Source organism: Euprymna scolopes, chromosome 43 (genome assembly GCF_053919585.1).
Source record: "Euprymna scolopes isolate OS-2025 chromosome 43, ASM5391958v1, whole genome shotgun sequence".
In the NCBI taxonomy this organism is placed as follows: domain Eukaryota; kingdom Metazoa; phylum Mollusca; class Cephalopoda; order Sepiida; family Sepiolidae; genus Euprymna; species Euprymna scolopes.
The window spans coordinates 54,061,590-54,078,332 of NC_136524.1; the positions used below are offsets into that span (position 1 = coordinate 54,061,590).

Genomic DNA, 16,743 nt, shown 5'->3' on the forward strand with positions numbered 1-16,743 from the left:
CTCCGCATATGACAGCTTTTTGGTGTTCTTCTTGTCTTACTCTGAGGGGGTGGCATATTCTCCGTCGTAGAGTTTTTCCACATTTACATGAAATCTCATAAACACAGTTTTTTTTTTTTTGTTTTTTTTTTTTTTCGATCAGGGTTTTACTCACACAAAATGTATTCGAAGTTTGGAGGTGCTCCTGAATACTGTCCTAATATCATACTGACTGCATATTTAAAAAAAAATTTCAGACAGAGCTTTCGAGTATGGTGTGCTGATTGATGGGTTTTTAGGTGGTGTTCTTTAGTATTTGATCTAGATTTTCTGGAGCTGATGTCATGCCCTCTGGGTAGTTATTTCGGTGGAAGGTTGTTCTGAGACTGGGCATCTGTTCTTGATATGTAATGCTGCATTGTTACATATTGTCCTTGCTCGATGTTGTAGGCATTGGACTATACCTTTCTTTACAACATATGGATGGGGTAAGTTAAAGTTAATTGTTCTGTATACTGATGTCACAAAACTCTGATCAGTGTGGGTTATCAACACATCTAGGAAAGATAGTTTGTTGTCAGTTGTCATGTTCTTTTCCATGGTGAACTGAATGATGGATGGATTCACATGTAAAAAAAAAAAAAAAAAAAAAAAAAAAATGATTGCTTGGAAATAAAAACCTTGACTAAGACGAAAGCTTGCTTCATATTTATAAAGGTAAATAAATATTTCTTTTAAAGAAAAAGAAAGGCCTATATTGTTTTTTTTTTTTTTTTAAATTTCAAATTTTAATATTTTATCCTTATATTTCTCATGAGGGTACCCTAAACACTTGTGATTTGCAGCAACTACAGAATAGATTGCGATATGATCAAACTGGTATGTGACTGCAAACTGAAAGAAAGGATTTCTTTGGCGGTGCTAGTATGTAAAATGGATGTTGTTGATGATCCTAGAAAAGACGGCATGATTCCATTTCCGTTTGATGAAAACGTTTTTTTTTTTTTTGTTGCCGATCATCTACTAGTTTACATTCATATCTGACCTACCTCTGCATTCCATGTTTAAAAAGGATGCGTCCTCTATAGTATCAGACCTGACCGAATGGTTAATTATAGGCATAGACCGATTCATACCATCGAAAAAAATTCCAACAAAAACCTAACAGCCAGCCATGGTTCTCCCCTGAATGTGCTGCTGCCATCGCGCACAGAAATCACTTTTTCCATAACTACCAACGTAATAGATGTACTGAGACTAAAGCTGCTTTCAGGACCGCCAGCAACCACTGTAAAAGAGTAATAAAACATGCAAGAGAGCTATATGCTCAATCTGTTAAATACAAACTAGCTGAGCAGGGGCTTGGTTCCCACCAGTTCTGGCAAATAGCAAACAGGATCTTGAACAGAAGTGTGCGTTCTATCCCAACTATCATCAATGGACCTGAGGTCATCTCGTCAGCATCAGACAATGCCATACTATTTGCCAAGAAATTTGCAGCTAATTCTACCCTATGCGACGATGACCATCAACTCCCTGTATTTCCTCCTATAACAGACAACACGCTATGCAACATACAAATATCTGTGCTTGAGGTCGCCAAGCTAATCAAGAACCTTGATTCCAGTAAAGCAACTGGCCCTGATGGCATTCCAGTTATAGTGGTGAAAAAGCTCAAACCAGAACTTGCCCCCATACTTACAAAACTGTTTAAGCGTTGCCTTAAGGAGAAGTTCTTTCCAACACCCTGGAAAACCTCATCAGTATGCCCTGTATTTAAGAATTCAGGTGAAAAGTCATCTCCCTCTCAGTACAGACCAATAAGTCTCCTGTGTGTCATGAGTAAGTTGTTGGAATCCATATTAAATAAAGAAGTAGTTAACCACCTCAATAGAAACAACCTTCTTAGTGACATGCAATATGGTTTCCGCTCTGCAAGATCTACAGCAGATGTGCTAACAGTTATATCACACAGGATTAGTGAATCTCTTGACAAAGGTTTCCTTTCCAGGGCAATTGCTCTTGACATATCGAAGGCGTTCGATAAGGTATGGCATAAGGGCCTACTTCACAAGATTTCCAGCTACGGTATTACTGGAAATGTTTTCTCAATCATGAAATCATTTCTCTCCGATAGGTTCATAAGAGTTGTGCTTGATGGGCAGAAATTAGAGGCCCACAGTATTAATGCTGGAGTCCCTCAGGGGTCCATCCTGGGTCCAACTCTCTTCCTGATCTACATCAATGATCTCCCAAAACACATACTTAAATCATTCGTTGACATATATGCTGATGACACGACCATCTATGGCAACACATCAAAGGCCATAAATGAAAAGTTCTCTCTAATTCTTTTTCCTCTGATCTTGAGCACGTGGTACAATGGGGGAAGAGGTGGCTGGTCACATTTAATGCATCCAAAACCAAGCTTCTATCCTTACATCATCAACACTCTGATCCCCATCTGGCATCAATTGAAATGGATGGTTCTCGTCTTGGAGAGGCTCCATGTTTTGACAAGCTTCTGGGTTTGAACTTTACTCCTAATCTGAAATGGAACACGTACATCAAGTCTGTTGCCAGGGATGCTGGGAAAATGGTGGGATACTTCTACCGCGCCAGAAGATATCTCACTACTGATGCAATTCTCTATCTTTATAAAAGCCAAGTACGTCCAAGGATGGAGTACTGCTGCCACATGTGGGCAGGAGCTGCTAAAAACAGCCTATCCTGCCTTGACAGAGTACAAAATAGATTTGTGTCTTAGTGGGGGATGCCCTTTTCTCTTCCCTGCAACCTCTCTCCCACAGAAGAGACGTTGCAAGCCCGTCTTTGTTTTATCGCTATTTCCATGGCAGGTGCTCGTCTGAGCTCCAATCCCTCATCCACCCTCGCCAATCTTTCACGAGAAACACCCGTCTGGCTGAAACTACTGTCAATAATTTTCCCCACTCTTTATCTATGCCTAAATCCAAACGTAGATTCCATGAGCAAAGCTTCTTTCTTAGAACTGCACGCCAGTGGAACTCTCTGCCGCTTGCCTGTTTCCCACCTGACTACAACTTGGACGTCTTCAAGTCCAACATAAACAAACTCCTGACAAACCGCCCCCCCCTTAAGTAAGACACTCTATCAAAACCCCCAATACTAATGATTACTACAATACTATCTCATTGATTACTGTACACGCAATAACCCTTATCCATAAGTGGCCTTCGGGCCTTGATAATTGGTGACCCCCATGTAAAAAACGAAAAAAAAGTTGACCATTTTTGTACAAATCCCAAGAAGCCTTCTATCATGTCTGACAGTAACACAATGTTCAACAAGTGAGTTCGGAGATGTGCTATTGTACAACTCATGCTCTCTACCGATTCAAGTTATGACAACAGGACCATTGCCAGCACCCTCAAAATGCAAATTGGGATGGTTTAATGCTTAAGGTCACAGCTCAATGAAGTTTCCAGCCATGGTTATGATCTTTGGTCTGGTTTCAAGTGAGGGCCACCTCACATCTTCAAAGTCGGTTGTAAAGTCAACACCGAAGTGTACCTAGATGTGCTGATGTGTGTGGTGATCCCCTGGTGTAATCAGGTGGCCGCTGCTTCAGAAGGAGTGTTATAACTTCGTACCCTTCTCCTATTGCCCCCCCCCTCCTCCCCCGACCTGAACCTGCTGGACTACTTCATTTGGTCATACGTCGAAAACATCACCAACATGACCTCTCACAATACAATGATCACTGCCGTCTGCCAAGTATTTGCTGAGCTGCCACCAGTGCTTGTGGAAAAGGCATGCTCCCAGTTCCAGACCCGTATCGAGGTGGTGATTAAGACCGAAGTTGGCTGCATTGAATAGATGTCAGCTCTACTACATAATCAAGTTACCTGGATTGATTTTTTTTTTCAATAAAAGTTTAAAAATAAAGCTGTGGTGTTGTCTTCTTTAGGGCGACACTTTTAGCGTTCCACCCTGTTAGAACATTCAGTCCTTTCCAGAATTTCCCCTATATTAAAGAACCAAAAATGGAGAAAAATCCATATGACAAAACAAAAATATCATATTCAAAAAGATCATGTAAATAGATCAAGTAGTTTTATTTTCATAAAGAACATCGAATTTCATAAAAAGGAGAGACTGTCTTGCCTGTCATTTTAGAAACGAACTCAAGAAACAAGGGGAGGTAACTCAAAAATAATTCAAACTTGCAAGATTTATGTTGTAATGTCTACGAGTTCCCGTTAATTTCTTTAAAAATGATTTTATTTATAAAAAAATAAAACTACTTCATCAATTTATGATTTTGGGAATATGTTATTTTCGATTTGTCACAGGTATGTACATCATACAGATTTTTTTTTATTTTTTGGGGGCGGGAGAATTCTGGACAAGAACCAAACATTCTAATGCAGTAAACTATTTCCTTTATATATTTTCAACGGAAAGAACATGTATGGTAGTTTTCATCAAAGCTATTATATATATTTAAATTGAAATTAGAATAAATTAAATCCTTCTTAGATAAGAGAAAAATCCAGGTTGTCCTCGACAGTCGTACATCTAAACAGTATGATATAAATGCGGGGGTGCCCCAGAGTTCTATCATTGGACCTCTATTGTTCCTGATATTCATAAATTACCTCCCCGACAAAATTGCCTCAGAGATGGGTATATATGCTGATGACACTACACTCTATGGCAGGCACGACAGGAAGACGAATGAACACATTTCTAAAGAAATGGCAGAAACACTAGAGGAAGACCTCTAATCTGTGGTGGAATGGGGACAAAAGTGGTTGGTCGCGTTCAATGCCGCCAAGACTAAACTAGTTTCATTCAATAATTACAAGAAACCCTCTCTACCACCTATAGCAATGGCCAACGACTCTTTATCTGAGAGTACATCTTTCAAACTCCTTGGCCTAACATTCACAGGAAACATGAGTTAGAACAATAACATTGAAGGCATTGCCAGGGCCCGCTGCAAGAAAGGTGGGCTCTCTCTACCATGCTGGACAACTACTAACACTCGAAAGTATCCTGTACCTCTATAAGGCCACCATTCGCCCATGTATGGAGTATTGCTGTCACATCTGGGCTGATGCATCTGCTACTAGTCTCTCGCTCCTTGACAAGGTTCAAAAGAGAGTCGCAAACCTGATAGGCCCTGAACTGACATTTAAGCTTCAGCCTCTGTCCCATCGACGAAATGTTGCATCCCTCTGCCTTTTCTACAAGTATTTTAGTGGTGAATGCTCTGATGAACTGCAATCACTTGTGCCCCCACGACATGAGCACCCTCGACAAACCTGACAGGCTGCTAAATCCCACCCCCACACTGTAGAAATCCCTAGATGTAAAAGATCTTTCTACTCCAGTAGTTTCTCGCCCAGAATCGCTAGACTCTGGAATTCCATTCCAGGTCCCTACTTCCCCAACAGTACTGACGTGCAGAAGTTCAAGTGTAACGTGAACCGACATCTTGCTGCCCAAATACCTACATAGTACCCCAGTAGTTGTTGCCCCTGATAGTAGCCCCCTACACCAAAGTGGCAATTTGTCTTGCTTGGGGTGAATATGTAATGAATAAAAAAAAAATAAATAAATAAATACTACACTTTACTCAGTGTATGTTATGTGCAATTATACTTTAATTTATAAATATTGTTCATTTTTAGGATGAGAAAACTGAAGAAAAGGCCAAAGCCAAGAATCAAATTCAGTATTCAAAAATACCTTCACCCAGAAAAGTACTCGGTAAGTTTTTGTTTCCATTTATATGTTTTTCATGCTGAACTCTTGGATTGCTGTGAGATGTCAATGAATGAGCATCAAAATGACAAGATCCTGACTGCAACACATCCAATGAAGAAAATTGCTGGTCTCAATTTTTTTTTTTTTTTTATCTTGTTCACCCCAAATAAGAAATATTGCCACTTGGACGTAAGGGGCTACTGTCTGGGACCATACTTACAAGACATGAGTGAGAGGTTGGTTTGTATTACATTTAAACTTCTGTATGTCTGGAAAGCAGGAAGCAGGGAAGGAACTCCAAACTCTAGCAGTCCAAGTGAAGAAGCACAAGGCTTTCTAGCATCTAAGTACCTCTACAGTAAACAGATGTGATTTTATTCCTAAACAGGTTTGGCTGGTGTATGTACATCAAGGGGACACCAGTGTTAGGAGTTCATCAGAGCACATTCCATTAAAGTACTTATAAAACAAGCATAGGGATGCAACATTGTGGCAACGAGACAGGGTTGAAGATTGGAAACTCTTTTTTTGTAAGATGGAGAGACTAGTTGTGGTTACAGCAGTCCAAATGTAGCACCATACATGGCAAATGTAGCACCAATACTCCATACATGGGAAAATGGTGGCATTGTAGAGATGCAGATGACTCTCAGGCGTGAGAAATTTTTTTAGCCCAATAGATGGAACCTACCTTCTTTGCAGCAACTTTTGCAATGTCCTCAATGTAGTTGCACCTCTACAGATCTTGATGGTAATCACTTTGCTGCACATTGTCATAACAACAAAGTTTCATACAAAATTTCAGACAGATTGGCCCAGTAGTTTCCAGTAAAAAGTGAAATGGACAGACTAAAAGAAATATAATATAGATAATGTAGTTTTATTAAGTTGATGAGAAAGTTCTTGCGTTTTTAACTTTTAAATTCAAATGAACATATCTCAAAAAAATATCTTTAAAAAAAAAAAGTAGAAATATTTTTGCTCTTATAATTTTTTTGTGTGAAAATATTAAATAAACAATGCTTAATTCAATGATAATATCAGTAGTTCGAGAAATTCATTTTTCTTTGAGTTATATCGAATTCATTAATACGTGCTTTAGGGGCTTTTTTTGTAATGTTCCTGTAAAAATAAAATAAGCTTTTTAAAATTGTTATAATTTACGATGCTTTATTTTCATAAAAAAAGCAAAACTAAATTCTTTCATTTTTATTTACTACAGAAAACCATAACTTTAATAAAGGTATTTTTTTGTTTAAACAAAATAATACATTTCCACTAAGATTTAAATAAAAATAATGGGTTCATTATATTCTGTGATCATTATTTTATAAATATTGAAAATTTCATTAAAATTGGTTAATTTTCTGATATTTGATGAATTTTTAAGTAGAGGGGAGGGTCAGAATGTTTATACATTTTGAGCATCGGCATTCATTTTATCCGTACCTGTGTAGCATAATTAAAATATTATATTTAAGTGAATCTTACGACTGGGCAATGTTGGGCGGCCTGCTAGTATTACATAAGGATTATGTATAACTTTTAACCATTCAAAATATATGTATATTATGTATGTATTATGTATATTATAATACACTAGCGGGGGTACCCGGCGTTGCCCGAGTGTTTGTTTCCGGGACGGGGGGGGGGGGGTTAAAAAATGTTATGGTAGGTAAGTAGGAAGGATCAAACCCGGACTCATGAGTAAAAGTAGGAAAATAAAGTGTTAAAAAAAAAAAAAAAAAAAAAAAACATCTGCAACGTTAACAGTTCGGCCACCAAGAAAAGTCCATTCCAGTTGTTTAGGAAAAAAAAAAAAAAAAAAAAAACGACTACGGAGGTCGGCGCGAACGTGAAAATATAATGTGAATTGTCCAGCACGCTAACCACTACGCCACAGAGCACTGCAGCTTAGTTTAGTGATTTTAAATAACTTCACCTGAAAGAACTACGAAGCCAAACCGGTGTTCTCTTCTCAACTGTTCCTTGTGAATGATCCCCAAACGGTGTTAAGTGGTGGCAGGGGGAGGAGGAATTTATTAGAGAGAAAATATTTTACCACTTCCATTGATCTTAACCGATTTTGGCCGTGACTTCTCAGCAGAAAAAGTATAGAAATCTAAGATTATCGAGGAATTTGAGAAATAATAAGCCTATAACACACCTCAGATATTGTTCTGCCGTTTGTGCATATTATATTTGCATGAAATATCTTGATTTTTAATCCTATTAAGGTCAAAATCCGACAGGGAAAAAATGAGTTCATTTTATTTATATAGAGATAACTTTATATATAATTTTAACCAGTCAAACTATTACTTAGCTGAGAATATTTTTTTCAGGTTTGATGCTTAGATAAAAAAAAAATTTTTCAGAAATATTTATATCAGATTGTGAATTTTTTCTTCCTATTATGACTTTCTTTCCAATTGTGAGTTTTTGTCCAAAATTATCTCTATATAATAAGGGGAGTTTTGGACAAAAACTAAAATTCGAACAAAATCTGTATGATTTAAATGCTGTGATAGACTGAAAATATCATATTCAAAAAATCAAATAAATTGACCGTGTAGTTTTATTTTTAAAAGAGAATATCCAATTTTATGAGTAACCCACGAGAAACTGTCTTGACTGACATTTGGAAAACAAATTCCAGAAACAAAGGGAAATAACTCAACAATAATTCAAACTTGTGAGATTTATGTTGTAATGCCTACAAATTCCCATTAATAATTTAAAAATTTATTTTCTTATATAAAAATAACTCTACATGATCAATTTTACGTGATTTTTTTTTTTTTTTTGTTCAAATATGATATTTTCATTTCGTCATTGGTACATGCATCATACAGAATCTTCTTTTTCTTTTTTAGTAGGGGGGGGGGCTTCTGAACAAAAACCAACATTTTTTCCTAATATTTTTTTTTTTTTAATATAAATCTGGTCTTATATTTTTACATTTTAGTTCCCAAAACGACCGCTTCTGAGAATACAAAACCCACTCCTGGTCTCAAGGATAGTAAAAAAACTCTCAGTACGTCCTCATCTGTTTTACCACAAGTGTCAACCCCAAAAGGCAAGTATTAATTAAAATTTTTTATCTGACTACTTTATTTACTTTTAACCTTTGCCTTCTTTGTAGATGTTAGACATTTGGGTGCAAGTCCAAAATTCAATGATTAAAAAAACGAAAACTACAGAAAAAATCTTTATGGTGTATGTACCTGTCAACAAACGAAGATGTCAGATTCCAAAAATCACGTAAATTGGTCAAGTAGTTTTATTTTTAACTAAGAAAATCAAATTTTATGAGTAAGCCAGATAAGGACAGTCTCGTATTGCCATCTTGAAAAAGAAAACAAAGGCAGATAAATCCGCAATAATTCAAACTCACAAAATCAGCTTTGCAATGCTATCCACTTCTCATTAATTGCTTAAAAACGATTTTCTTTATAGAAAAAAAAATACTTGATCAATTTATGTGAATTTTGGAATATGGCATTTTTGTTTTGTTATGGGTGCATATATTATAAAGATTTCTCTGTATTTTTATTTTTATTTTTTTTTTTATTTAAGTTGAATTCTGGGCAAGCACTGACATTTGCTTTTAAAAATTAAAGGTACATTCCCATATCTGTTTTTGTGGATTATGTATTAAAATGTATTTCTGCTTTACAGCTTCTTTTAATTTTACCTAAAAAATCTCGCTCATCTATATGAATAAAACAGATGTGTGTGTGTGTGTGTGTGTGTGTATGCAAATATTCAAATGATAAACTCTTAAACTACTGCTCACATAACACTAAAATTAACAAGGTATTGTAATCGCTTACCAAGGATGGTTTATAACAAGTAAAATCTTTGTTTGGATGAATAACACATACAGAAATATGTCGCCAAGTTGAAATGAAAACATACTTTCTATTACTTTTGTGCATGCGCAAATTCATTCATAGCTTAAAGTGGCTTCATTTTAAATCTTTTCTCATCTACCTGTTCATAGCTTAAATGGTAGGGAACATGGCTGGAGCATTAAATATTTTGGTACCCAAGTCATTTATTTATTTTTTTAAATCTTTTGAAATCACTACTATATATTAGGTACAATATAATATTCAATAGAGAATTGGCTCTGTAATAATAAATACAAAATCTATATTTAAGTGTATTTTACGACCGGATGAAGGCAGGTGCCCCCCAGCTAGTATTTAGTAAATGCTTAAATAATCTATAGTTATAAATAAAAATATGTTTACTTATTTTGTTTTTATCGAGGAAACACATTTAATGGATACACTTGTACCTTCTGGAAGACGACAAGCCACCAATATGCATAGCTTGACAGGAGAAAATGCATATATTACTCAAGTGTGTTGACTTTACTTCATATCAAAAGAAACACTATCATGTGTCCAGTCAGGAAGATTTCTTCAACAAAATAGAACCATCCAAAATAATAGACTTCCTAAAACGAATAAATGTATTCACCAAAATGTAAACCAAACTTTCAAACTTAGTGCACACAATAACACTATAATATAGAATCAAAACAAGCAAACCAACATAACGACTGACACACTATACTATCCACCAGCAGGTGCAGTACTATATAAGACAACCAACTTACTCTGAAGACTAAAAAATTATTAGAACCTGGAAACAAATACAAAATAGCTTCCCACAAAATCTGCATGACCTTAAATGTTTATAAAATGACCTTAAATGACCATAAAATGTTTGAAGGGTAGTTAAGCATGACCAAACATACAAATATATTAGCATATTCCATAACATACAAATATATTAGCATATTCCATAACATACAAATATATTAGCATATTCCATAACATACAAATATATTAGCATATTCCATAACATACAAATATATTAGCATATTCCATAACATACAAATATATTAGCATATTCCATAACATACAAATATATTAGCATATTCCATAACATACAAATATATTAGCATATTCCATAACATACAAATATATTAGCATATTCCATAACATACAAATATATTAGCATATTCCATAACATACAAATATATTAGCATATTCCATAACATACAAATATATTAGCATATTCCATAACATACAAATATATTAGCATATTCCATAACATACAAATATATTAGCATATTCCATAACATACAAATATATTAGCATATTCCATAACATACAAATATATTAGCATATTCCATAACATACAAATATATTAGCATATTCCATAACATACAAATATATTAGCATATTCCATAACATACAAATATATTAGCATATTCCATAACATACAAATATATTAGCATATTCCATAACATACAAATATATTAGCATATTCCATAACATACAAATATATTAGCATATTCCATAACATACAAATATATTAGCATATTCCATAACATACAAATATATTAGCATATTCCATAACATACAAATATATTAGCATATTCCATAACATACAAATATATTAGCATATTCCATAACATACAAATATATTAGCATATTCCATAACATACAAATATATTAGCATATTCCATAACATACAAATATATTAGCATATTCCATAACATACAAATATATTAGCATATTCCATAACATACAAATATATTAGCATATTCCATAACATACAAATATATTAGCATATTCCATAACATACAAATATATTAGCACATTCCATAACATACAAATATATTAGCACATTCCATAACATACAAATATATTAGCACATTCCATAACATACAAATATATTAGCACATTCCATAACATACAAATATATTAGCACATTCCATAACATACAAATATATTAGCATATTCCATAACATACAAATATATTAGCATATTCCATAACATACAAATATATTAGCATATTCCATAACATACAAATATATTAGCATACACATCTCTAAGCATTGTGACTACTTGCTCAACTTTTTTGAACAAACACAAGTTCATAACTTAAAAATCTATATTAAGCTTACTATATTGATGTAACCCATTTTAAGATGGATAAACTGAAAATATAAGAACTTGTAAACATATGCAAAATAGTTTCCCAAAAAATCTGTATGACTTTAAATGACCATAGAATTGTTAATGAGTTGTTAAACATGACTGAAATAAAAAAAAAATTGTTTCACCCCAAACACTTTTTCTGTGGGAGAGAGGTTGCAGGGAAGAGAAGAGGGGCATCCCCCACTAAGCCACGAAGTCTATTTTGTACTCTGTCAAGGCAGGATAGGCTGTTTTTAGCAGCTCCTGCCTAGATGTGGCAGCAGTACTCCATCTTGGATGTACTTGGCTTTTATACAGATAGAGAATTGCATCAGTAGTGAGATATCTGCTGGAGTGGTAGAAGGATCCCACCATCTTCCCAGCGACCTTGGCAACAGACTTGATGTACGTGTTCCATTTTAGATCAGGAGTAAAGATCAAATCCAGAAGCTTGTCAAAACATGGAGCCTCCCCAAGACGAGAGTCATCCATTTCAATTGATGCCAGATAGGGATCAGAGTGTTGATGATGTAAAGATAGTAGCTTGGTTTTAGATGCATTAAAAGTAACCAGCCACCTCTTCCCCCATTGTACCATGCTCTCAAGATCAGAGGAGAGAGAATCAGAGAGAACTTTGTCATTTAGGCCTTTGATGTGTTACCATAGATGGTCGTGTCATCAGCATAGATGTCAGTGAAGGATTTAAGTATGTGTTTTGGGTGATCATTGATGTAGATCAGGAAGAGAGTTGGACCCCTGAGGGACTCCAGCATTAATACTGTGGGCCTCTGATTTCTGCCCATCAAGCACTACTCTTATGAACCTATCGGAGAGAAATGATTTAATAATTGAGAAAACATTTCCAGTTATATCGTAGCTGGAAATCTTGTGAAGTAGGCCCTTATGCCATACCTTATTGAAGGCCTTTGATATGTCAAGAGCAATTGCCCTAGAAACGAAGTCTTTGTTGAGAGATTCACTAATCCTATGAAATATAACCATTAGTACATCTGCTGTACATCTATCAGAACGGAAACCATATTACATTTCACGAAGGTTATTTTTGCTGAGGTGGTTGACTACTTCTTTATTTAATATGGATTCCAGCAGCTTACTCATGACACACGAGACTTATTGGTCTGTACTGAGAGGGAGATGACTTATCACCTGAATTCTTAAATACAGGGCATACTGATGAGGTTTTCCAGGGTGTTGGAAAGCACTTCTTAAGGCAACGCTTAAACAGTTTTGTAAGTATAGGGGCAAGTTCTGGTTGAAGCTGGCAGATGTATGGTTTTCAAGCTTAGTGGACTCATAAAAGGCGCCAGGCATGTGATGAACCCTTTCTGAGACAAATATTCTAGCTAATAGATTATTTATTCAGAAATAGTTTCATGTGAGATTTTTTTTTGTAATCCCAGTAACTAGGTGTAGGAGATGGGGGGAGAGGCATGGAAACTAGTTCATTTCATCCTCTGATGTAGAACAAAAGAAAACAAAAGCCAAGAAGTCAACCCTGGTTAATATTTGCTCCAAATGAGTGAGTGGCCCTGCACACTTCATACATATTAAGTATTTTCTTTTTTTTTTAATTATTATTCAATGTTCATCCCAAACAAGGCACAGTGCCACTTTGAAGTAGGGAGCTACTATGGGGTACATAAGTTGCAGGGATATTATGAAGGGAGATGAGTGGCAAGATGTTTGTTCACATTACACTTGAACTTCTGCATGTCAGTACAGTTGGAAAAGCAAAATCCCGGAAAGAGTTCCAAAGTCTAGCAGTTCTGGGGAAGAAACTATTGGAGTAGAAAGCCTTCTTACACCTAAGGATCTCTACTGTAAAGGGGTGGGATTTGGCTGCTTGTAAGGTTTGTCGGAGATATTTACGTCAAGGTGCACAGGTGCTTGTAATTTGTCAGAGCATTCACCATTAAAATACTTGTAGAACAGGCAGAGGGATGCAACATTTTATCGATGGGACAGAGGCTGAAGCTTAGATGACAGTTCAGGACCTATCAGATTGGCGACTCTCTTTTGAACTCTGTCCAGGAGTGAAAGACTAGTAGCAGATGCACCAGCCCAAATGTGACAACAATGCTCCATACATGGGCGAATGGTGGCCTTATCGAGGTACAGGATACTTTCTAGCACAGTAGAAAGAGCCCACCTTCTTCGCAGCAGCCTTGGCAATGCTCTCAATGTATCTGTTCCAATTCATGTTCCCTGTGAACATTAGACTGAGGAGTTTAATGGAAGTACTTTCAGGTAATGTGTTTTGGGCCATTGCTATTGGTGTTAGAAAAGGTTTCTTGTAATTATTGAAGAAAACAAGCTTAGTCTTAGCAGTATTGAATGTGACCACCCATTTTTGTCCCCATTCCACTACGGATTGGAAGTCTTCCTCTTGTGTTTTTGCCATTTCCTTAGATATGTGTTTATTAATTTTCTCCTCGTGCCTGTTATAGAGTGTAGTGTCATCAGCAAATATACCCATCTCAGAGACAATTTTATCAGAAAGGTCATTTATGAATATTAGAAATAATACAGGTCCCAGGATAAACCCATGAAGTACTCCCGCATTTATATCATAATGTTTAGATGTATGACCATCGAGGACAATCTGGATTCTTGTCTTACTTAGGAAGGATTTAATTATTCTTCTAGTGATACCATATGATCTAATTTTCCTTAGAAGACCATCATGCCGTACCCTGTCAAAAGCCTTAGATATATCGAGGGCTACCGCTCTACTCTCCCCTGCTTTGTCCAGGAGATACGTTCAGGGATTACAGTTAGGATATCTGCTGTGTAACAGGCTTGCCTAAATCCATATTGATAGTCAGTCAGAATTTTAGCAGCTGTAAGGTGATGGACTAGAGCTTGATTAATTATGGACTCAAATATTTTGACGAAAAGCGGGAGGAGGCTAATGGGGTGATAATTTAATGGGTCAGTTCTTTCGCCAGAATTCTTGAAAACTGGTACCACAGAAGCGGTTTTCCAGCAGTCAGAAAAGCAAGATTCGTTAAGGCATTTGTTGTAAAGTTTGGAGAGAACTGTAGCAACCTCAGCAGAGCATTTTTTAATAGCACAGCTGGGATGAGATCGGATTCACATGCTTTCGAGGTGTCTAGGTTTTTTATGATATCATGCACCTGAGAAGGAGTGATTTTCAGATCATCTAGTGTGGTTTCTGTTCACAAAGAAAAGTCAGGGAGGGAGTGATTTGCTGGGTCCAATATGGAGTTTGAGGCAAACTGACTGGCAAGCAGGTTAGTCTTCTCGGTTGCCGTGCAAACAACCTCCTGATTGTTCGATAGTGGGGGAATTGTTGATTGCCCATTATTTACTACACTGTTGTAGATTTTCCCAAAATTACAAGTTCCTAATTTCTGTGCATCAGTGCATTTTCTGATGGTTTCAGTATATTCTCTCTTGGCTGTCACTATTTCTCTCTTATAATTCTAGCTTCTATAAATTTCTGTCTGTTAGAACTGGACTTGTGTCGGTTACATCTGCAGTACGCATGCTGCCTTTGAGCAATGACAGCTGCAGAAGTACAAGTAAACCATTGGGGAGAGTGGAGCTTGCTATAGAATTTTCGCGTGGGAACATGTGTTTCAGTTGCAGTTTTGAACCATTCATTAGTCTCATTTTTGCACTGTTCAGCTCTAAACGAAAAGATATTTTGCCATGGGGCATCTCTGATGAGATCCCTAATGGCTTCCCAGTCGGCCTTCTTATAATACCTCATTTTTTTGAGCAGTGGGTCTTCAATTTTGGGTCGAGAATTTAGGGCGATTTCAACCATTATCACAGCGTGATCAGTATTCCTGAGTGGGCTGTGAGCGTTCATTATACAATCATTGGGAACTGTGGTCAGAAGTAGGTCTAGATGTGAGGCATGTTGATCTTGCTGGTCTGGGAAACGTGTCGGAAATGTAACCGTCTATGATAGGGAATGAGATATAAAGAAGCTTTGTGTTGTGCTATCAGCTACGTCTGTGTAATTAGAAAATCCAAGTCAGTTACTGTGGTGGATATTGAAGTCACCAAATATATGTATTTGTGCCCTAGTATTGAGAGAAAGTGCTGTATCTCTGCTGTCAGAAACTGTTTAATAGGGTACAGTCCTTGGTCGAGGGAGAGCGATAGAGAAAATATAAGTAGCTAATATTATGTTACATGTTAAATTTGGAGCACATAAAGGCCTGGTCGTCTGATTCTAGTTTTGTTTCTCTAGTCAAGAGGAGGGTGTTTCAAATAGACTCCAAGTCCGTGCATATGTCTGTATGAGTCCTTATGGCAAAGTGGGAGATAACCAAGCATGTTAAAGTGGTTAGAGAGAATATAAATAGCTAATGTTATGTTACATGTTAAGTCAGAAGCACATAAAAGCCTGGTCGTCTGATTCTCCAGTCAAGGGGAGAGTGTTTTGGATATAGACTCTTAAGTCCCTGCATATGTCTGCCTGAGTTCTTACGGCAGAGTGGGAGATAACCAAGCATGTTAAAGTGGTTAGAGAGAATGGCGAAGTGTAGGTTAGTTTCACTTAGTGCTAAGATATTGGTGTTTACTAGGAGAAATGATTTAACATCATCTAAATTAGTTCTAAGCTCGCAGGCATTTGTAAATGCAAGCCTCAAGGGAGGAGGCAGGTTGATTTTGTTTGAGTTTACGCCTGGTTTAAACATACTTTTTGCTTCAATTGTCATTTCATTTTATTTAATTTAAAAGTTTCAGAAAGGGTGAGTGAGAGATGCTGGACAAGTGGCTGTACAGAATATCAGACATGGAATCCAAGTAGACCATCAGCTGATGTCTCATCTAGAGGATTGTGGCCTCAGGAAAGCCCACCGAAGATGAGTGCAGAGTCCATTTCCATGCTTGACATGGTACTATAATCATCCCGATATATAACTGTTGATCAGCAGCCGCTCTAAGTGCTACCAAAGAGTTAGGGCCTCGATACTATCAGTCGGAAACAGCTGTCAATCCGGTACCC

General features: G+C 36.5%; 1 protein-coding gene across 2 annotated transcripts in view; it reads left to right on the plus strand.

Annotated features, from left to right (window-relative positions):
- Positions 1-16,743, plus strand: part of LOC145268350 (serine/threonine-protein phosphatase 4 regulatory subunit 4-like) — a 295,902-nt gene that overhangs the window by 194,828 nt on the left and 84,331 nt on the right. For both annotated transcript variants that reach the window (XM_080123870.1, XM_080123872.1), the window contains exons 19-20: positions 5,658-5,736; positions 8,702-8,812. In XM_080123870.1, coding sequence (XP_079979996.1) covers positions 5,658-5,736; positions 8,702-8,812 — 190 coding nt within the window. The remainder of the gene's footprint in view (positions 1-5,657; positions 5,737-8,701; positions 8,813-16,743) is intronic.